The 23,469-nt window shown below is 41.1% G+C and overlaps 1 protein-coding gene across 4 annotated transcripts in view; it reads left to right on the top strand.

The window, feature by feature from the left end:
- Positions 1-23,469, top strand: part of SMAP1 (small ArfGAP 1) — a 149,735-nt gene that overhangs the window by 84,499 nt on the left and 41,767 nt on the right. For all 4 annotated transcript variants that reach the window (XM_060030390.1, XM_060030389.1, XM_060030391.1 and 1 more), the window contains one exon: positions 4,057-4,137. In XM_060030390.1, coding sequence (XP_059886373.1) covers positions 4,057-4,137 — 81 coding nt within the window. The remainder of the gene's footprint in view (positions 1-4,056; positions 4,138-23,469) is intronic.

The following is a 23,469-nucleotide window of genomic DNA, read 5'->3' as shown; positions in this document are numbered from 1 at the left end:
TTGGAAGGTTTTTGGTTAAAAATGTTTTCTTTCTGTTATTATAAGCACTTGAAGAAAGTTAATGTCAAGTTTCTTTTTTTAAACAATAGTATCCATCACATAGATGAAACGTAGGAGTGTAGAATCATCAGTGATGATTGTTGGAGTGTGTGTGGGATAGGGGTGGTTAGGGTGCACGGTACTACTATTATGGATTTGTAAAGTCATGCCTTCCAATATTTGAAGGTTTTTAATTTTTTTGACTGTGTATCTTTTTGTTGTTCTCATCCTGACCTTAGGGAATTAGTTTGAGACATCCTTTCATCTCACAGTGTTTCTGTGTCTCCTCCTTGATAAATGGTGTGCTTGACACGGGGGATACAAAGGTAAACAAGGTGTGTCTCCCTGCCCTGGAGTAGCTTCCGTCTAACAGAGGAAAACGGAGAACTTTACAGAGGTTTCTAGCGCGGCAGAACGTGTGCTGCGATGGCCGTGCGCTCACGGTGCTGCTCTGAGCGCAGCAGGCGTCCTTCTCATGCGTCTGACACTCTTCATAAACATCAGCTGTGAGGGCTAGGGCACAGTGCAAGCAGAGAAGGCATCTTGTGGAGAAAAGCCCGTGGGCAGGGCGGGATGACTGGGGATTTGCGGGGAGAAGGGCACGGCTGGGACACGCGTGGGCCGGGGAGAGAAGCGGAGAGGCGGCTTCCTGTGAGCCTGCTGGCGTGTTTGGCCTTCGTCCTGAAGGCCCTGGCACTTTGATGAGTTTCAGGGGCAGAAGGAGTATCCAGATCGGATTTTCAGGTCATAGCACTCTGCTTCACTGTCTCCGGAGAGCCAACTTCGTGCGGATGGGTGCGGAAAGGCTTGAGGACCTGTTGCGCTGGTCCATGAATAAATGGTGGGCGGGGTGCTAAAGTGGAGACAGAGGGAGTGAAAGGGCGAGCGCAGCTGTCAGAGGTCTCGAGAAGGTCGAGCCTGTGGGGTTTGTGATCAATGGGCTGGGGAGGCGCTTTGGGAGCCTGGATGGCTCCTGGCTTCGGGCCCGAGCACCTCAGTAGATGACAGCGCTGCCCGGTGAGAAGGGATCCGGGCTGAGCGGGTATGAGGAGAGAGCAGGGAGGGCGGGACTAAACGCTGGGTGTGTTGCGTGTGAGGTGACGGCGGGATGTCTGGGTATCTGGTCAGGGCTTGGATGCACAGGTCCATAGGCCAGAGGAGAGATCCGGGTCGGAGAAGGGGGTAGGGGGCGGCAGCCCGGGGAGAGCCATGAGAGTGGAAAGCTGGGTGCACTGAAGAGTTAGCAGAGCAAGGGGAGGTCCCCGGGACAGTGGGGGACAGTTTGGAGCAAGAAGGGCATGGTTGGAGGTGAACAGGCTTTAGAGGTCAGAGTGTTGTAGGGGTCAGAGGTCAGCAGGCAGGCCCAGGGAAGAAGCACCACAGGAGGGTGGAGGTGGCCACGAGGAGGTGGAAGGATGGCAGCAACACCTGGTCCAGAGGGTGGAAGCCCTCAGTTTCCGTGTCTGTGCTGTGTGGTGCCTGCCGCCAGGTCCTAGAAAGCAGGGGTCTGATCCAGCTGAGCACTAATCATTGTGCCTGATAGCATTTAGACACTGGGGAGCCCCACAGGAGAGTCCACTAGAATGTCTTTTCGTGCTTTCTTTTTCTTACCCTTTTAAAATTTCTATTTTTATGTATGTTTTGTAATGTATAATATAGTGCTATATGTGCTTTATAAATACATACGTACATGTGGTAGAGTATATATGCTCCCAACTTTTTAAGATAAGAGTGCATAAAAAATTTTAGAGACCGTATCTTTAATTAAATCACTCAAGTGTAGTTTGATTATAATGAACCCAAGATGTACTTCTCTCCGTCTTGTAGGACGTGAACATTCATTCCAGTTTTCTTTTGCAGGAGGTCTCCTGTTTCACTATATCATTTGGATATATAGTAACCAAGTTTCAGGAACTACTGTTTTACAGTACCAAACACCACTGTGTTTTATTCTTGATGAGAAAATAGTTTAAAGCAACTTAGCTTCTCACAGTACTCTTTGGTCTTTCAGCAGCTTTTTTTTTTTTTTTTTTTTTTTTTTTGTGGTACACGGGCCTCTCACCACTGTGGCCTCTCCCGTTGCAGAGCACAGGCTCCGGACGCGCAGGCTCAGCGGCCATGGCTCACGGGCCCAGCCGCTCCGCGGCATGTGGGATCTTCCCGGACCAGGGCACGAACCTGTGTCCCTTGCATCGGCAGGCGGACTCTCAACCACTGCGCCACCAGGGAAGCCCTAGAGCCCATGTTTTTAACGTTACTTCAAAGCCTGTGTTCTAAAACCGCTGCTGGCATCAGTAGATTACAGCCATATTTTGACAGCTGAAATTCCAGTGTTCAAGAGCATCTCCCTCTGTTAAACATAGCTAACTAATTTATTTTATTGTTGGTGATTTCAGATGTGCCCACCAATCATAGCGATTAGAAAGACTGGCTTCTCCCCCATCTCATGACGGTGACTTCCTTGAGAAATGACTGAGAGCTCTGAGCAGTTACAGAACCGTTCATCCCTAGCATAGTAGTGAGAATGATCCGCCACATTGCCTTCTTCCCTAAACTTGACTAATATCTGGAAAGCATGTTGCAATATATGAAGGATTTTTGCACATCTTGTTTATTCTTCACTTACACAGTGGCAGTGATACTGCTTACCTCATACGGTTGTTGTGAGGATTTAAATGAGTCATATGGTGTCTGGCACATGGGAAGGGCCCAGTAAGCGTTAGCTGTCCCCATGGGGAAGAAAAACTGCATAGACGGCAGCCCTCCGCTGGGCGGCAGGGAGCACCGACGCTTGACAGTCTGGGCCCCACAGCCCCTCGGCCCTACTACGATTAGCTCTGTGTGTTACTTTCCTGAGATTTTGTTTCTCCATTTGTAAAATGACAATAAAGACTTTTTCCCCAGACATCACTGTAAAAATTAAGTTAGACAATAAGGTGCTTATCACAGTGCCTGGCCCATAGGACCTTTAATAATATCTCTTACATTATGGCCTAGGAATTGCCGGTATTGGCTTTCTTGATTTACAAATAGCAAAAATTCTACTCTTGAGAGAGGTGGTGTCAGACGCCCTTTTAAAGGCACAGGTGCAAATGCGACCTCTAGGCATTTTGACTAAGTTTCATGTGTTTATTATTCTGCCTTTTCTAGGTTCACCAGTTTATCTTTCATGTTTGCTGCCAGGAAACTAGGTCAGCACTCAGCTGCAGTATCACCCAGTTCTAGGTTTCTAGGCATCTTTTCCCTCTACATGCCTTATGAATGCTCTTTGTTTAATCTTTACTTCATTTTCCTTTTTTTGGCATCTTTATGGACCTTAAGTTTTTATTATTATATCCTATTTCAACCTTCTTGGAAATTGTGAACATTATAATACTATTATAGTTTATCTAGACTGGGTTGGATTAAATATGCCAACTAGTTAGCTGGCTCTGGTCCCCAAGCACTATCTCCAACATTCTTTTCATGAGAAAATTATTGTATTTGCACTTTTAAAAATCACAACGCTGTGGTAACAGACTGAAAATGTTTTGTGTTATTTTAAAAAATTAAAGTGTTTTTACCCTTTTCTCCTCATGTTTACATGTTGTAATTGGTCTTCATCTGTGTGATAAAGAATTCTGTTCCATCAGTTAGTTTGCTTTTTCTTTGTATTCAAATTTCAGCTTTATGGTTGCTGTTAGAAAGCCTGACCTTATGTAAAGATGCAGTGAGAATTTATTGAATAGAGGTCTCATTTCTTTAAAACAAACTCTGAAATATCAAAGAAGTTCTAAATTGTCTCACTTCTGTATTTCTTTTTTAGAAAAGTTATTCTTTATTGTGTTATCAACATACTCAATGAGAGTATGAATTTGCTGTGCTTACTTTTACATCTCAGTATCACTGGATGTTGTCATCATTGAATATTTATTTGTACCCTTTTCAAATGATGACTCAAACTAATAAAATAAAAATGTGTTAAGAGCTAACATATTTTAAAAAGTAAACTTATCAAAACTTTCGGCTATGTTTTAGAAAGAAAAAGAAAAAAAAAAGGAAGAGAAAAAGAGAGAAAAGGAGCCAGAAAAGCCTGCAAAACCTCTTACAACTGAAAAGGTAAAATTTCTTCTTCTTTTTTTTAATCTACAAAGATTACGACCTTATTTGTATAGTTATATATGAATGACTTTTGGGATATTCATGATATGCAAATAATCATTCTTTCAACAAGTATTTGTGGCATGAATACTGTGTGCTAAGCATGTCCGTCTGGCTTGTCCTGTATGATTTGTAATCGGCTACATATGTGTGGGTATAGATTCATGTGAGTTCCTCAAGGGCAAGTATTATTCCTGACATAAAGAAGTGGTGGTTTTAGCTTCGTGCACGATCAGACTTCAGCGAAAGTTGAGAGGATGCGGAGACATACCTGCAGGGACCTTCAGAAAAGACTCCATGCTGAAGGTAGCACTTGAGCTGGGTTTTGAAGTGTAGGTAGGAAGGATTAAAGTGTGAGGTAGGAGTGTATCCTGTGGAGAGAACGTTGAGGACATGGAAACTGGAAATAGACAAAGTATGTTTTAGGAAAATAAATGAGTAGTGGAGTTTGAAGAAAGATCTATGTCTGTGTATGGAAAGTAGTGAAAAATAAGACCAGAATGGTAGATTGAGCTCAAATTGTAGGGGACCTTAAGGTCCAGATTGATTCTTTTTTGAAGGAAAGGCTGTGGGCAGCATTTAATTCAGAAGGGTTCTACTGGAAGATTATTTTGCAGTGATAAGCAGGATAGAAGTGATCAGGCCTACTAGAGGTAGAGAGACCATTAGATTTCTGTCAAGCGCTTGGTTAAATAATCATGGTGGCTTGGCTTGAACGCATTTCCTCGTACAAGAATGGAAGCACAGTAAGGGACTTGTCAGTAAAGGGAGCATCCTTGATTTTAACTGTTGAAATTTTAATAATCAACTTTATGGAGGCATCAGTTACATACTACAAAGTGCATCCATTTAAAGTGTGCGAGCCAGTATTTACTGGTTCTTTTCCCATCATGTTGATTAGAACAGTCTCTACCTTCAGAGAGTTATAAACATGCCTTCTGCATTTACGATGTGCTGAGTATCCCAAGGCTCCTTAGTCCTTTATGTAGCAACCAAACACGTCCACCATCTGCCCCTTGACCCCCCTCCTAGCAGTCGCCCCCCGTCCTTCATACCGGGCAGACTTGCGTCTTGCGCCCTGAGCACACTCGCCATCCCTCTGGGCACTGAGCTGCCTGGCCAAGGATGTCCTTTGCTCTCCGCACCTCTTACCTAGGCTTACTCGTTCCTCCTTGTCCATCCAGCCCCTCTAACACCCCAACCTCATAGGCTTTCTCCCTTCCTCAGAGTTCTGGTGACATTGTCCTACATTTGACTTTATTACTTCCTGCCTCATATTATTGTTTAATTGTATTGTTAGATAAATTTCTTTGTCTAACACAGATGCATCCATGTTTATGTTCTGTTTCCTGAGATTAGGTATCAATCAGGTGGGGACTAATAAGTCTTAGGTTTCTTTGTATTTCTGACAGTTTCTTGTGTGTATCAGATGTTTAGGATAAATACATGTACATTGATTTGTTGATGTTTTCCATCTCATAATTCCTGTTAATGTTTTGATCCCAAGGTCATGCAGAACAATAAACTGCAATTTATTTCTGAATAATTTGTTAAATACTGAAGACTTGCTAAGTGGAATTCTTTGAGATATTTTTTGAAGTACTTTTCAGTTAAAGTTAGTTTTTTTGACTATCACTAATTGTTTTAACGATTGTTTACTGAATTAGATTCTTACCTTTCACCAAATTAAATTTAGATGTTAAGTATTATAAAACTTTTTAAAAGGAGTGATTAAGTTGGTAATTATAGCCTGATTACTTAAATAGCTTTAATTCTGCTCTGGAAACTTTCTCTTCAGCATGCATCAGTAAGAAGCTGTAAGTGAAATCTCTTACAATTTCCTATTGGATTACAAAGGAACTTAAAAATCACTAGTAGGTTTTATCTTTTATTTCCAAAAGTTGGAAGTATCAGAGTTTATATAATGCCTTATTGTTGTACTTGGCAAGATGTAAAATTTAACCCCTTTTAAAACATCATATATTTATTTTTTCTCTTAAAAAATATTTACCATCCAAATATAGTGAGCATTTGATGTAGTGACCATGTGTGTTTCATGGTCTTGCATGTAAACACTTGCTTTCTGTTGCCTGCTGTGGAGAGGGGCCGCCAGGGTTACCTGGGAACAGTCTCTGGATTGGGAGCTTGAGAAGAGCAGTTCAGGGCGTGTGAACAGCGAGGAATCCAGCACTTTTCCGTTACCATTTCCCTTTGGTACTTAGGTTTTGTGTGTTTTGTTTTGTTTTGTTTTAAATAAATTTATTTGGTTGCACCGGGTCTTAGTTGTGGCAGGTGGGCTCCTTAGTTGCAGCACACGGACTCAGTTGCTCCGCTGCATGTGGGATCTTCCTAGACCAGGGATTGAACTCATGTTCCCTGCAGGGGAGGGATTCTTTATCCACTGCGCCACCACGGAAGTCCGGTACTTAGGCTTTAAATAAACCCAGTTCACACTTCATCTGTTATTGTTGCTTGCCCTGCAGAGGTCAGGACTCCTGTTGCCAATGGTGGGAACCTTGCGGAAGGAATAACCACCCAGAGGGAAAAGCTTTAGTTCCTGTCAGAATTTCGTGGTCAGGATATTGTAGGTTATGTAAGGAGGAAGATAAATTTACAAGCGTAACAGTGGGGAGACTGAAAGAACAATAGAACAAGCAAGCTTTACTTCATTCACATTAGGCGTTTTTCTTTGTGTTCTCCCTGACCTGATGTTTTCAGGGGGCATGTATAATCTAGAGGAGAAATTAGCAGTAATAGCAGTGAAAATCTTAGCAATAGTAGTCAGAATATCATTCTCGTAAGTAGGTAAGAGTTGGCTGTCTGGTATCTGCCAGGAGCTGGGCTGGTGTACAGCTTGCATGCACACTTGTGCATGTACACTTACATGTGAAGTGACAGCCATGTATTCACCACCTAGTCAGGAAACAGAACATGGCTGCTGCCCAGAAGCTGCCCTCCCCAGCTCTTCCCAATTAAATCACTTCTCGTCTCCCAGAGATAATCATTTCCTTGTATTTTAGAAATAGATTTACCTTCTCTGTGTTTCTAAATAATAGAAATATTACTTAGAAAATACTGTTTTTCTCTATTTTTTGAACATACAAATGAAATGATGCCACAAATATTCTTTTGTGTTTTGCTTTTTTCAGTCAACATTGTTTTTGTAAGGGTTAATCATGTTCTGTATAGATACAGTTTACTCAGTTAATTGTTGTGTAGTATTCCATTATTTATATGTTCCTTACTTTATGCATCCCATCGTTGATAAACACTTGGATTATATCCAGGCTTTAGCTGTTATAAATAGTGCTGCTTTGAACACTTTTGTACATGCACCTAAGTATGTATTTCTTTAGGATGTACTTAGGAGTGGACTTGTTGGGTCACAAAGTATCTGTATCTTGAACTTTACTACATAACGTCAAACTATTTTCCAATGTGTATACCAAATGTATTCTGGTCACACTACATTCTTTACAGCATTTGGTATTGTCAGAGGTATTATTATTTGCAGTCTGATGGGTATATAAGGATATCTCATTGTATTTTACATGTCCATTTCTTATATTACTAATGAGGCCCAGTGCCCGTGTCATACGTTTATTGCACATTTGGAATCCCCCTTTTGGAGTTCTGACTCAGATCTCCTGCCTGTTGTTAAATTGGATGGCTTACCTTTCCCTTACTGATTTGTAACAATCTACACACACACTTACACGCATATATACAGGAAACTAGTCCTTTTCCAGTTCCGGGTTTGCAAATATCTTATCTCTGTGGTTAATTTCATTGCTCTTTTTATTTCTGGTTTGTGAATCAGGGATCGAGGGCATCCTTGTCTTATTCCTGACGTCAGAGGGAAAGCTGTATGTGTTATCTTCATTCCTTACAAAAACTACAGTTATTGTTTAGTTGGAGAATTTATGGAGTCTGGTTTGGAAAAATAGATTTTATTTCTTTTTTAAAGGCTAAACTCCATCTCGTGTCTCTTTATGTGTTTAAAAGAATGATGCTTGATAGGTGTTATTTTTTCCCAGGACACTTGTTCTGAGTCCACTTGCAATTAAAGCCATTAGTATGGTTCTTGACACACAGCAGTGAGTGAATAAATGATTACAAGTATGTTAATTGGGGGGTTGGGAGGAACCTTACCTCTCTTATTTTATAAAAAAGTTAACTAAACCCTAGAAGGACTCTGAGTCACTGAAAAGTGACTTGCTCAGTGCTAACAGTTGGTGACAACTCGGGGGTTTGAACCCATGTCTTCTTCTGATTTAAGTCCCGCGTTGTGTGTATGTGTGTTTTGATTTGACATGTATGTCTTCAGTTTCCTTTCTTGATGCAATTTTTAGTCCTTTTGTACATTCTACATCACTTTATAATGAACAGTCCAGAGCTCTCTAAAAAAGAGCAGTGTGTTTATATACAACGTCATCCCATACTGTCCTAACTAGTGAATTCATAATTTTTACTGATTTGTTAAGCGTCCGGTAGGGACTTCTTCATTCTGTAAATACACTTGTTTTCCCTGAGCAGTCTACCACTTTGCTTAAATTATATTTTGTACCTAGGTCTCCCTAAGGTTTACGTTTTGTGTTGTGTGAGCATCTGTTGCCAGTGGGGTTAGCTGGAACCAGGCTTACTTTATTTTCTGAGAGGAGAAAGGTAAAACCTAAAAATTTAATGAATCAAGTGATTAATAGGGCAGATGCTTTTGACACTTAAATAGATGTCTCTCTGCTGTGCTTTAGATATTCTGCTGGAAAATTGTGTATAAATTTGACTTTTTCTAAAATATTCTGTCACACGTTTGACCTTTCTAATTCACTTAGTTTAGATTTATCTACTAGGCTATCTCCCAAGTAGCCAGTGATCTATAAATATGTTTATGTAGATGAGAAGTACTCTACTAAAGGAATGTACATGAGTTCTCTTTCAGTTTATATGAGCAGATCTTAATTTCTCCTTTGGGAGGTTCTGAGTTTTACAGTTTTTCTTTTCTTAAAGATGTGCATATCAAAACATGGAAAATGGACAAATAGTTTTGGGGATGGGGAAGTTAAACCCTTTTAAGGTAATTTAAGGTAATAACTGCAGTAGTGGTTCTGGTTTTATTGCTATTTATTACAATACGGTTTGTTACAATATTATTATGTTTAAGTTCTGAAACTTCAGAATTATAGCTAAGAAACCTTTAATGTAGGGGTCAGCAAACATTTTTCTGTAAAGAACCAGAGTAAATATTTTAGGCCGTTGGGTGTCTTTCACAACTACTCAGCTCTTTCTTTGTAGCACAAAAGCAGTAAATGAGTGTGTTCCAATGAAATTTTATTTGCAAAAACAGGCAGTCAAGTTTGCTGAGGACTGTCCCCCACTGGTCGCAGTGGAAGAAGGAGGGTCAGGAGGATAGCCAGGTTCAAGCCTTGGTCTGTGTTCACTGTCTTCTTGGCAAAGTCAGTTAACTGCCCAGATCTGCTTTTTCCTCATATATTAAATGACAAGCTTTGCTTAGATGATCTCTAGAGATCCTTATGGTAATAAATAGTTTTAAATTTAGAGTTACTTATTACACCTACTGAATATAGGGACAGATAACTAAAATCATCTGACTGTATCCTTAAAGATGGCTTTTACAACTCCACAGAGTTGGTTTTTATTCAACGAATTCTCTTTATTGTTTCAAACTGGTTTTTCACTCACCTTAGTTGCTATTATATTTTAATCAGCTAGTTTTCCTATTAAAACACAAAGTATAATTTAGGAAAAGAGTATTCAGTTCTTCCTAAGGCAAGCTACTTCTGTATTTACGTAGAACATGTATGTGTGTGTGTGTGTATTCAGAAAAACTGGCTTACTTTAAGGTAGTAGGTATTTCTGTGTAGGTGTCTACCTGTACAGGTGTTACTGCATCATTGGTTTTATATGTAATGGGTGCATTAACGGGATAATTTAGATTATTCTATCAAAGTAATGATTTTATATTTTCATAGACTTTCTTAAAATCTCTCTGAGATAATTATAATGAGAGATTAGGACATAATTATACACCTGTCTTGGAATATTTTTATGAGTTAAAATTCTTCTAATATTGAAACTTTTATTATTTATTTATTAAGTATTACATATTCTGTGTAGGAAAAAATAAAATATACAAACAGGCCAAACATTAAAAAAATATGTAACTTTTCATAATCCCTCTACCTAAGGATGACTGTCTTAAACCTTTTGTGGTATAACTTTCTATGCTTGTGTGCACATGTGTGTATTCTTACCAGTCTCTTACATGTGCCTTGGTGGAATTCTTTAAAGAGATTTCTGTGAATGGCATGTGGTTCCCTAACTATGTGTTGTAATTTTTTTTAATGTAATATTTTTAAAGTGTTTTTTGTGTAGATACTTGCCACTAGCTTCTTGAAGTTTATGAGAGCAAGTCAATTCATGACGTGTATCAGTGTAAAATATAAAATTCCATGAGGGAAAGTGGCGGAGCAGTGATGCTGTGGGAAGGAGACCTCCCCCACTTTGGATCATACTCACTGTTATCGAAAAGTGATCTCAATATATGACAAGTATTCAAATCTTTAAGAAGATGATATAGATAAATAGTGATTGTTTTTAACTAGTTGGGAAAAAAACAAAAACAACCAGCAGAGTTGCTTTTCTGAACAAACCTTTATGTTAATAAAACTTTAAAAAGTACATTTTTACTTGATAAATATAAATGGTCTACCTTCCAGTATAAGCAAAAGGTACAATTGCAAATCTCTTGAATTTGAAATTTCAATATAGCCATGTAAAAGTAAGCAACCAGTTGTAAATCAAATAAATTGTTCTTAGTAAACCATTAAAGTGAAATTAAGTGGCTCATTGCCAGATGCTGAATTGGTAGGTTATGTTGTTTAACAGCCACCAAGCTCTCGGTGTAATTTAGGCTAAATAAACATTTCATGTGATGCGTGTATGCATTTGACAATAAGATATTTCCAGTAATTAATGCTTTTGTAGAAATCATGGAAACACATGGTCTCGGTGAGTAGGCAGGTCAGATGTCTTACAGAGCATTTTTGTAAGTGGGTTTGGCAGATTCTTTGTATTTTCCACAAATCATTTCATTTCTAGCTAAAAACCTGACACTGGAGATTAGTTTGGTAATTCTCTTTGTAGATTAAAAGTAATATAGTTAACGTTACTGTGCTTTAGGCTTAGCAAGCATTTTGGTCCTGCTTCTCTGTGGTCCACGTTTTATTAGGGCATAGATTGCTAGCTCCTGTTGACGGCTTTCTTTCTTTAGCTGTTAGGTTTCTTTTTTTAAGTAAATCCTTTCTCTCTGAGAAAGAAAAGATCACAGTGCTGCTCCTAAGTAAAAAGAAATCATATGTCCTGTCTAGTAAATTTATAGTTTTTCATTCTTTAACCAGGAGACTGAGTACATAGAGACCTCGTGGATTTTTTAGTAGCATCTCGCTTCTACAACCCGTAACGCCCAAACCATGTCTCTTTTAAGAAGTTAAAAAACATGCATAAGGAAAGAAAAAAAATCACCGTAGATCTAACGACTTAGAAAAATTATCACTAACTTTTTTTTTAAAAATAAATTTATTTATTTATCTTTGGCTGCATTGGGTCTTCGTTGCTGCGCACGGGCTTTCCCCAGTTGCAGTGAGCAGGGGCCACTCCTCCTTGCGGTGCACGGGCTTCTCACTGCATGGCCCCTCCGTTGCGGAACACAGGCTGTAGGCGCACGGGCTTCAGTAGTTGTGGCTTGTGGGCTCCAGAGCACAGGCTCAGCAGTTGGGGTGCACGGGTCCAGTCGTTCCACGGCATGTGGGATCCTCCGGGACCAGTGCTCGAACCTGTGTCCCCTGCATTGGCAGGCGGACTCTCAACCACTGTGCCACCAGGGAAGCCCTCGCTAACGTTTTGATGTTCATCCTTCTAGATTGTTTCCCGTGGAAGTATATGTATCCACACGGGATCATCCTACACATATTATTTTGTAACCTACTCTGCTCCTCTGTCATATAACAGTATATCTTGAATATCCTTTCTTGTTGATAAATATGCATATGCTTTTCTATCTTTAATAACATTCCACTGAATGGGTGTATCATAATTTATCTTCCTCTGAATAAAGAGAGATTCTTCTTAAAATCTGTACAGATAATCAGTGTACAGCTCTGTGATCACTGATTAGGATGGGCTTTTAAAACTGGAATCGCTGAGTCAAGGGATCTGGACTTTTAAAAAGTCTTTTGAAAAATACTAACGAGCTACTGGACGATAAAGCTGGCAGAGCCTGGACTTGGTAAGAAGACTTTAATTCCATTCTCTGCTGTTTACTAAATACTTGACCGCTCTGAACCTCAGTTTCCTCATATGTAAAACTGTTAATTCAACGGGCATTTTTGTACCCACCACGTGCCGAGCATTACTTTAAATACTAGGAATAGCGTGGCAGGGGCATGTCTGTGTCTCGCAGGATGTTTAGCGTCATCCTGCCAGTCTTGGCAATCAAAAATGTCTTCAGACGTTGCTGCGTGTGCCCTGAGGGCAAAATTGCTCCTGGCTTCAGAATCGCGGATTCACATTCCAGGTCCATGAAACTGATCTCAGTGGAAGAATGAAAGCCTGCCTGTTGTTGAGATCAAGGCTCTTTCGGATATCGACACAAATCTTTTTCTCAGCAGATTTACTCAGATGCTGAAAGGAAATAATATAGTTATACGTATGAAAAAAAGTTTATAACAATGCCATTAAGTGGGAGGTAAAATATAAGCGCATTTGAAACTGAAATGGGCGTTTTCTTAATTAGAAGTTACTCAGAGTCAAGTTTATCCTTTAAAATCAGACATCGTTCCATCCAATTCCCATCTTATTAGAATCATCTGCATTTTGGATATAGAGAACAAACTAGTGGGCGGGGCAATACAGGGGTGGGAAGTGGACGCAGAAACTATTGGTGGTAAGGTAGGCTCAAGGGTGTATTGTGCAACTTGGGGAATATAGCCAATATTTTGTAATAATTATTGTAAATGGAAAGTAGCCTTGAAAATTGTATAAAATTTTTTTTAAATTAAAAGAAAAGGAGAGAATCATCTGCATTTTGGAGGTAAAAACAGAACAGCGTGTTAGGATAAAAATCAGATTAGATACATGGTCTTGGGCCATAGATAGCATTTAGCCCTGGAGCCATAAACTTTGTTGCTATTCCCCTTCTGGAAGATTACTTTTGTGGTACTTGCAGTTATTTGTCTGGATTACTGCATTTATTTCAGAGCATTGCCTTGCCGGAAAAACTGGGTGCAGAAAAGAAAGAATTCCAGCTTCATCAGGACTTGGTGGGGGCCCGAACACTGGGAAAGATTAACAGATAACTGACCCTAATTGCTTATAGAATAAAGTACCTGAGCCCTTCAAAGTCTAGCTCCTCCTAAATCTTTATCATTGTGGTAATGATATCAGCCATATTTCTTTTTATAGCCATTTTCCCCTTATTATACAAACCATGGAAAATATAAGAAAAAACTGTCAACGAAAGCCTGTCATCTTACTATCCAGAGTCTCATCACCTTTAACCTTTTAGATTTTACTTTCAGTTTTTTTTCTATGTAGACTATTTTTTAAAATATTTTTCTTCCCTCATCCCTCACTTAATATTATATAATGAGTGTTTTCTTATCCAATATTTGTATTACCATGAATTTTAGTGTATGGACTACATTAATAAGATTTTGTATCTTCTAAATTTCTAGCTTACTTTATGGCATTCTTATATATAAGTAGAAATGAAAACTTTTATAGGATTTTAAAAGGGTACTTTATATCTTACACCCATTAGGATGACTGCTGTCAGAAAACCCAGAAAATAACAAGTGTCGGTGAGGCTGTGCAGAAATTGGAACCCTGTGCCCTGTTGGTGGGAATGTAAACTAGTGTGGCCATTGTGAAAAGCAGTTTGGTAATCCTTCAAAAAACTAAACATGGAGTTACCATTTGATCCAGCAGTTCTACTTCTGGGTATATACCCAAAAGAATTGAAACCAAGGACTCAAACAGATATTTGTATGTCCGTGTTCATAGCAGCATTATTCATAATAGCCAAAATGTAGAAACAGCTTAAATGTCCATTAGTGGATAAATGGATAAACAAAATGTGGTGTGTATGTACAATGGAATATTATTCAGCCTATAAAGGAAGGAAATTCTGACACAGGTGACAACATGGATGATCCTTGAGGACATTATACTAAGTGAAATAAAGACGAAAGGACAAATACTGTGTGATTCTACTTCTAGGTACCTCATGCAGGTACCCAGAATAGTCAGATTCATCGAGATAGAAGGTAGAATGGCGGTTGCCAGGGTACGGGTGGGATGGGGGGAAGGAAAGTAATTGTTTCATGGGTACAGAGTGTCAGTTGTGCAAGATGGAAAGAGTTCTGGAGATGGATGGCTTTGGTGGTTGCCCAGCAGTGTGAATGTTTAATGCCCCTGAACTCTGTGCTTAGAAATGGCTGTTACCACAATTTAAAAGTTAGTAAATAAAACTTTAAAGGTACTTTGTAAATATATACAGCTTTTCCTTTATAATCCAATTTTAATGAATTTTATGGTATAAAAATTTCATGTTGGGCTTCCCTGGTGGCGCGGTGGTTGAGAGTCCGCCTGCCGATGCAGGGGACACGGGTTCGTGCCCCGGTCCGGGAAGATCCCACATGCCGCGGAGCGGCTGGGCCCGTGAGCCATGGCCGCTGAGCCTGTGCGTCCGGAGCCTGTGCTCCGCAACGGGAGAGGCCACAACAGTGAGAGGCCCGCGTATCGCAAAAAAAAAATTTATGTTATCGTGTTTTTCTTTTGAATACATATTCAGACTCACGAATTACGGCATTTATTTTGGCTACCTTTCAGAGGAATATTCTGTTTATCTGAGTTACAACCTTTTCTTTTGTAACCATGGTGTTTCAAAAATTTTTTTAAAATATGACGTTTAAACTTTGACAACAAGGCATAACTGATTGGCCCTGTGTGGTGCTGTGTGTGCTCCCTGTGTTGGTGTGGGGAAGGAGTCCAGGCATCCAGAGGATCCAGGGAAGGGTCTGTCTGTCCACCCGAGCAGTGACCACCTGCCATGTAACAGATGTGGATAAGGGCAGTTTACCTTCCTGTTTATTATGCCATCCTTACCAGTGAGAACGATAATGAACTGAAAATAAACTAGGGTTACGTTATACAGATTTGTGCGTAACCTATTTAATGAGATGAGTGCATCTCGTGCTCTGAGCTGCTTCTCGCCACTAGCCATTTACACACTGTGACACACTGCTCAGAAGGATTAAAGCTTAATGTTATGTTTTCTTCATTACGTAAAACTCTAAACAGAAAAACCTGATGTATCATTTTTTACCTTTTGTTTTCCTATTTCCCCTCCTGCCCCTGCCAAAAAAAAACTGTTGGGGAAGGACTTATACTTGTCCTAAACTTACAGGGCTCTGGCTATATTAACACATGCTTTCCCTAGTAATTACTTGTTTTTTTAAAAAAATTAAATTTTTTTTCCTAAACATACAAAAACTTCAAGAAAAGTTTCAAAACCTGTTTCCTATTGAACTTGAAGATATTTTCTTTATGTTCTTTGTCCCTTAATTTGACAGGTGGCATTTGACTTAAAAGCAATAATATCTGACCAGAAAGTAAAAAATGCACAGTGATGAGAGGCTGGGGTGCTTCTTCATTCACGTGGAGGCATCCCCGCTCTGTTTTTAAAAAGTACCCACCTGAGACTTCCCTGGGGGCGCAGTGGTTGAGAATCCGCCTGCCAATGCAGGGGACACAGGTTCGAGACCTGATCCAGGAAGATCCCACATGCCATAGAGCAGCTAAGCCTGTGTGCCACAACTACTGAGCCTGTGCTCTAGAGCCCGCGAACCACAACTACTGAGCCCATGCACCACAACTGCTGAGCCTGCGCTCTAGAGCCCACGAGCCGCAACTACTGAGCCTGTGTGCCACAACTACTGAACCCGCGCACCTATAGCCCGTGCTCTGCAACAAGGGAAGACGCCACAATGAGAAGCCTGCGTACCGCAACAAGGAGTAGCCCCAGCTCGCCGCAACTAGAGAAAGCCCGCGTGCAGCAACAAAGACTGAGTGCAGCCCAAAATGAATAAATAAATGAATACATTTATTTATTAAAAAAAAAAAAAAGTACCCACCTGTGCGGAGCACAGGAAGCCCTGGCCCCGGGGTTATGATTCTCTCTGCCTTGCTGCCTTCCGATGAGGGCCACTCACTGGCTCTCCCAGGCCTCTCTTGTTTGGGCTCATGGCCTCCTGCAGTCAGCCTGGCCGGGTTATTACCACTGCGTTTCACCTTCTTAGCTGCGCCTCTGGAGAGATAGACAGACACTCTCTTTTCTGGTGGACATGGTAGGCAGTCTTGAGGCACTGTTTTTATGTGTGGATCATGAGAACAAGTTTCACCACTGAGCAGCTGGTGAGAACATCCCTAGAGTCTGGTGCGGACACTGGAAGCAGTGAATGAAGAGCCTTAGCGAGACCACGGTGCAGCCTCTGTGCCCAGGGCTCTCCAGGCCTTTCGTCACTGGATGCTTTTCCTTGGAGCTTCACGGGCTGCACAGCTCCCGTGTGCCTGTATCTTACATCTGTGGCCACGGTTCACCTGAATGCAGTTCCCTGAGTCCCCGACTGACCTCTTCACCCCCACCCAGACTCAGCCCTCCTCTCTCGACTGTGTGAAGTGTGCTCTAGGACCAGTGGGCGCTGCTGTGCCGGCTCCTGTGGGATTCTGTGTGGTGTGAGTGCAAGGCTGATACAAGTAACCATAAGAGGGAGTTGATCTGACAGCTTGGTTGCCTTTCAGTAGATTAAATGCTACTGACGTTCTGTATCCAGGGGAGAGGTATGGTGAAAGATCTCTGGGAGGAAATATTTGGATTGGTTGTAGCTACTGTTGGGGTGCCTGCAGTGTACAAGGCAGCTAAAGGGTTGGAAGCAACTTAAAAACGAAGACAGAGCTTACCCTCAAGACTCTTAAAACTCGGAAAGACCAAGTGATTGAAAGGGGATGACAGGAAAAATCACTTTAGCAAAGGCTGTTACAGGGCAGCTGGGGAGGTACAGAGGGTGGAGGCTCAGAGAAGTGAAAGCGAACACGCGGGGTTATTAAGAAAGTCTTCATGGAGGTGCTTACACTTGGCGTGAGCTTTGAAAGACTGTCAGGAAGGAGCACAGCACAGTAGGCAGAGGGATGGCGTGAGCAGGTGGCTGACGTTGGGAAGCGTAGTTTGGCAGTAATGCCTAGTTCAGTTTCGTTAGAGTGGAGCACAGTGCTGGGGGATAAGACAGCAGAGATGATACTGAGAGAACCGTAAGTTTCCTGATAAACGCTAGATCGCTGGTTTTGAGTAGGGAAGTACATTGATTTGAACGATGGTTTGGTAGGACGGTGCCTGGTCGCAGGAGATGTATTGATGGGAGGAGAGGCCGTAACCTGTAGTCCAGGCAGTCCAGCGCGGGCCTGACGTAGACTGCTGGCTGGAGGTTGTCGCCATCTGCTTCCTGAGGAAGAACGATTGACAGACTGTTTAGCTGTAATGCATTTTACTCGGCTTTTTAATGAATAGCCTTGTCAGACTCTAACGGGTTGTTGTCTCAGAGTCATTCAACAAATATTTATTAAGCAATCACTGTATACACAGTACCAGGGATACAGTAATAAACAAAACCAGAATTCCTGCCTTCATATTAGAATGTATACAGAATCGTTTCACGTGCATGTAAGGTTCTTTACCAATACAATATATTGGTGTGCTGTTTGGTAATTCCCACCACCACCTTTACGTTAGCCAAATGCCTAAAAAGACATTATGATGCCAGCTCTATTTTTATCTCCTGAAAGGTAGACTTTAAACTTACAGCATTGGTAAAGACTTTAATGATCTAGTCATTTGATTTTAATGATGAATATGCATTTACTTATTTTTCAAGGAGTTTTAGCAGATGTCTCTTTCAGATACATTGGTGATTTACAGACATTGCATTGAGTATAACAGATCCTCCCAATTCCATCTCTCCCCCCAGCCAATAACTGGGTGTTAGTGACAGGACCTCCGAAGCAGTAGTTCCAACACTGTGAGACTCCTTCCACCCCAAGTTATTGTGACTCAGCAGATCCGGTGGCCCCGCATGTTGTGTGTTAACACACAGATTCTAATGGAGGTGAAAGGCAGCGGGAAGAGGCGGTAGGTAGCGTTTACTCTGCTTCTCAACCGCCCATCCTGCCGAAGCCAAACTTCTGTGACTGCTGAGTGGAGGAGACTAGTCCAGGGTCCCTGTTTTTCTTACTACACCGTAGGTTCTTGTTTCTGTGGCGTTGTAAACTTTAAATGTGTGGAACTGATAGAAGGGGAAGCACTCCTTTCTTCATCACTGATTTGAAAACATCTGGGGAAAAATCTACTTGGTTTCTGCTCATCTTCTGATCCCTAGAGCCATCAGCAGGGGCCTGAGGTGCAGAAAGCCACACTCACAACAAAGTAAGGGTCCACGCAGGCGCCAGGCAAGGGCGTGGGAGACCAGCCTCAGGGCCGCTTCCGCTTGGGCTTTGAGTTGGGGGTGTTTTTAAAGCGGAAGAACAAAGAGGCTGGGATTGACCGTCATCTTGTGATTTTGCTTAATCACAGTTTTGAGGGTCAGGGTGTCTGGTTTATGATTCTCTGGCCAGGTGGTCCATGGCTTGCTTGGGGGCCTGTTAGTGCATCTTGCCTTGGAGAAACAGCCTGAGTTTGTATGTTAAGGACAAGCTCCACAATAGCAATGTTAGTCCTTAACGGTGTTATTGTCGACTGAAGAAAACGCACAACCTGAGAGCTGTGAATTATTTGGGGCAAAATGCGGACTATAGCCCTGGAGACAGCCTCTCGGGTAGCTCTGAGGAACCGCTCGCAGGAGCTGGGGGGAAGGGCGGTATTCTATACGATGTCAGTGAAGGGGGCACGTGCAGTCAAGCACACACTGAGGCAGAGGCTGGCTGTTGGTCCTGAGGAGCAGACGTCACCAGTGATGATGTTAGTGCTTTTCTAGATACCAGCAGATGCAGGAATCGGGCTCATACAATCTTCTCCAGAAAATATCTAACTATATGAAGGTCTGTTCTGCCGTTTTTCCCAGAGCACAGAGGGCCTCACTCCTGATCTCCACCTTGAACTCCTTTCAGGGGGTTGAAGGTCAGTGACTGCAGTGGCTCATGACCTTTTAAATGACAAACAGTCTAGGTGCTTGACTTACTGAGAGCGTTCGTTGTTTCTTCTTTGTTCTTTTTTATTATTCCCTTTGTAACGGTTGTATTTCTAATTTCTCAAAGTTGTTCACAAAGTGTTTTTTTTTAATTTTTATTTTATATTGGAGTATAGTTGATTAGCTGTTCACGAAGTTTAAAACCTCTTTGACACCATCTCTTTGTTGATTTGTAAAGAGAGGTCACAAAATGAATTGAATATTTATTTTTCGCTGCCTGGCTACTTTGAGTTCCCTGAAAACCAAGTAGAAGCCAATAAGATCCATAAGGGAGTAAAGTGTTCCCTTGAAACCCATTTTGGAAGACCCAGGGATGTTGAGAATTGTCTTTGAAGCAAAAGTGTTTGTAATTACATTATAAAATCTGAAAAAACAAATTGCCGGGGTAAATTGTTATAATTTAGGCATAAATTATATAGGCATTTAAGCATAAAATTGCCTTTATTACAAGATCATAAATCTTTGGGATTTGTTTCTCAAAGTGTACATTATCTGTAAGTGTAAATTTATTCCAGATATTTAAAGTTTCATCTTATGAAACTTTACTTGGAAAATGTCAAATGTATACACACCTGTTACTCAGCTTCAACAGTTATCAAATCATACCTACCTAATCTTGTGTCAGCTATACCTTTACTCTTTCTACCCTTATTATTTTGGGGAATTTTTTTTTTTTATTGAAGTAGAGTTGATTCACATTGTTGTGTTAGTTTCCGCTGTACAACAAAGTGACTCAGTTGCACATATATATATATATATACACACACACATTCTTTTTCATATTCTTTTCCATTATAGTTTATCTCGGGGTATTGAATGTAGTTCCCTGTGCTGTACAGTAGGACCTTGTTGTTTAGCCATCCTGTGTGTAATAGTTTGCATCTGCTCACCCCAAACTCCCACTCCACCCCTCCCCCACGCCCCTCCCCTTGGCAACCACAGGTCTGTTCTCTAGTCTGTGAGTCTGTTCTATTTGTGTCATATTTTAGATTCCACCTGTAAGTGATATCACATAATATTCGTCTTTCTCTGTCTGACTTACTTCACTTAATATGATAATCCCTAAGTCCATCCTTGTTGCTATAATGGCATTATTTCATTTTTTTAATGGCTGAGTCATATTCCATTGTATATATGTACCACATCTCCTTTATCCATTCATCTGTCAATGGACGTTTAGGTTGCTTCCATGTCTTGGCTATTGTGAATAGTGCTACTATGAACATAGGGGTGCATGTATCTTTTTGAATTATAGTTTTGTCTGGATATATGCCCAGGAGTGGGATTGCTGGATCATATTGTAACTCTATTTTTAGTTTCTTGAGGAACCTCCATACTGTTCTCCATAGTGGCTGCACCAGATTACTTTCCCACCAACAGTGTAGGAGGGTTCCCTTTTCTCCACACCCTCTCCAGCATTTATTGTTTGTAGACTTTGTAATGATGGCTATTCTGACCAGTGTGAAGTGGTACCTCATTTCTACCCTTACTATTTTGAAATAAGTCCCAGAAATTGTCATTTCATCCATAAATATTTCATTATATATCTCTAAAAGACAGGGTCTCTTAAAAAGAATAAAAGGCCATTATCCATGTATACTAAAACAAAAAATACAGCGATTCATTATTCCTCATCAAATACCCTATAAAGGATTCATATTTCCGGTTATCTTACATGAATCATGAGTTTTCCCCCAGTTTGTTAGTTTGCGGCAAGCTACAGATCGGGTTGGCTTGTCATTTAAGCCTCTTAGCCTAGCAGTCCTTCCCTCACCTCTGTTTTCCTGTAACTCACTTGTTGAGGGAGGGGGTCTTCTCCTTCCCACAGTCTGAGTTTTGTTGATCGGCCTCCCTGTTGTCCCTTTGTCCTTCGGATTTCCATTTGATTTATTGTTTCATTTTACGTAGACTGTGGTGTTATTATTTCTCCGTCAAGAGGCACATAACGTCTGGTGTTTCTTATTCTATTAGCCCATTCACCTCAGTACCTGTTTTTTTTTTTTTTAACATCTTTATTGGAGTATAATTGCTTTACAGTAGTGTGTTAGTTTCTGCTGTGTAACAAAGTGAATCAGTTATACATATATCCCCATATCTCCTCCCTCTTGTGTCTCCCTCCCTCCCACCCTCCCTATCCCACCCCTGTAGGTGGTCACAGAGCCGGGAGCTGATCTCCCTGTGCTATGCGGCTGCTTCCCACTAGCTATCTATTTTACGTTTGGCAGTGTATGTAAGTCCATGCCACGCTCTCCCTTCGCCCCAGCGTCCCCTTCCCCCTCCCCGTGCCCTCAAGTCCATTCTCTGCGTCTGCGTCTGCGTCTGTGTTCCTGCCCTGCCCCTGGGTGCTTCAGAGCCATTTTTGTTTCTTAGATTCCATATGTATGTGTTAGCATTGTTAGCATATGGTATTTGTTTTTCTCTTTCTGTCAGTACGGTTTCTAGCAAGTCGTCAGGCCCTGCAAAATGGTGATTTCCTAATTCTGTTATTTCTTTTTTAGTAGTTGAAATATTTCTACTAGTTTGGGTTACATGGTAGTTCATATAGGAGAGGCAGCTTGATTCTTTCCCTAATCGACCAGTTTTCAAAATAATAAGTTGATTCGTTAGCATCCTCTTGTTGGGTCCAGTTAGGGTTTGGGGGGGGTCTCACTGTATATTCATGGATTTAAACAGGTATAGTATGTTTGCAACCATCCATTGCAGTTATTATCCTTTGATGGAAAACCTCTTCATATTGGCTCCTGTATCTGTGATACAACTGTAGTCGTATGACAATGTCCTTGATACTTGGTATGGTAATTGTTTTAAGCTCAACTTCTACGTTGCCTGCCCCGGACCTGTGTCCATTTTACTAGGGAGCCCTGGTGCCTTTGAATGGAAAAGGATGTTTTATTACAGTACAGGCCCTGAGGATGCTCAGTGTCACTCCAGATATAACATAGTTTCTCAGATTTAAGTTGTTTACTCCCTGCACCTGTCATTTTATAGAAAAAAGTTGCTAATAGTGGTAGCCAATCAAGAACAGATTGTGGGTTTGAGTTTACTGTGCTCTTAGTTGAAAAGATGTGTCTCCCTCAACTGGACGGCCAGCGGTGACCCGGCTGCACTGTGACCTGGCTCCTCAAGAGCCCGGCAGCCGGTGCTTCCCTGCGTCCCATTTCTCACTTGTTTTCACTACCCCCGTCGCTAAATCCTATTTTTAAATATGCTAGTACATTAAAAATGGGGAGGGTACCTGCAAATCTTGCTTACAATGAAAGCCCATTGCTGTGGTTTTCATGTTATCCCTTTTGCCACGTGCAAATGTATTTGCAAACAAAACAATAGAGGAATTTTATAATAGGGATTCTTTTTAGGACTTGGCATCCAGGGGTTGGTCTTGGCGGTGGGGGTAGGGTGCTGAGGTGGAGTCTGTTTAGACCTACTTCCCTCAGTCCTCTTGTGTCCTTCCCGGCTTCCTAACCGTCTGTCTTTCTTTCAGAGGGGCAGGAGCAATAGCAAGATGACAGCAACCTTATTTTGTTAAATGCCCTTGAGCCTAAAGGAAAAAGGAACCCGCCGAAGTTGTAGTAGTTTTTTAATACTTACTCATTATTAAAGTAACTGGGATGATAAAGAGTGTATAGATGGTGGCAGAAAATCATATTTCAGGTTCTATTACAGGCTTAGAGTAGATTGGAAACAATCTTCTTTGCTTCATGGAATTTCTCAAATGATTTTGCAATCATTTAAAGCTTTATTGCAAGTGAGGCAATAAAAAGGGAAGAAATCCAATTTATGTGCAAAGCGTTCATTTCCTGTTTAATGAAAGAAAGGAAAACTCTGGTCAGTAAGTATGTATTCGTTGCAGTCCCTCACAGTAAATGAAAAGTGTCCTTAAATAGGAAATAAGAGAAATATTTCCTCAATAAGTGCTCTGATGAAGGGTAGACTTACTAAGTTAAAGCCTGTGCTTAAGAATGTTGCAGCCAAGGTG

Source organism: Delphinus delphis, chromosome 14 (assembly GCF_949987515.2).
Source record: "Delphinus delphis chromosome 14, mDelDel1.2, whole genome shotgun sequence".
In the NCBI taxonomy this organism is placed as follows: domain Eukaryota; kingdom Metazoa; phylum Chordata; class Mammalia; order Artiodactyla; family Delphinidae; genus Delphinus; species Delphinus delphis.
This window is presented reverse-complemented; position numbering and strand designations above follow the sequence as displayed.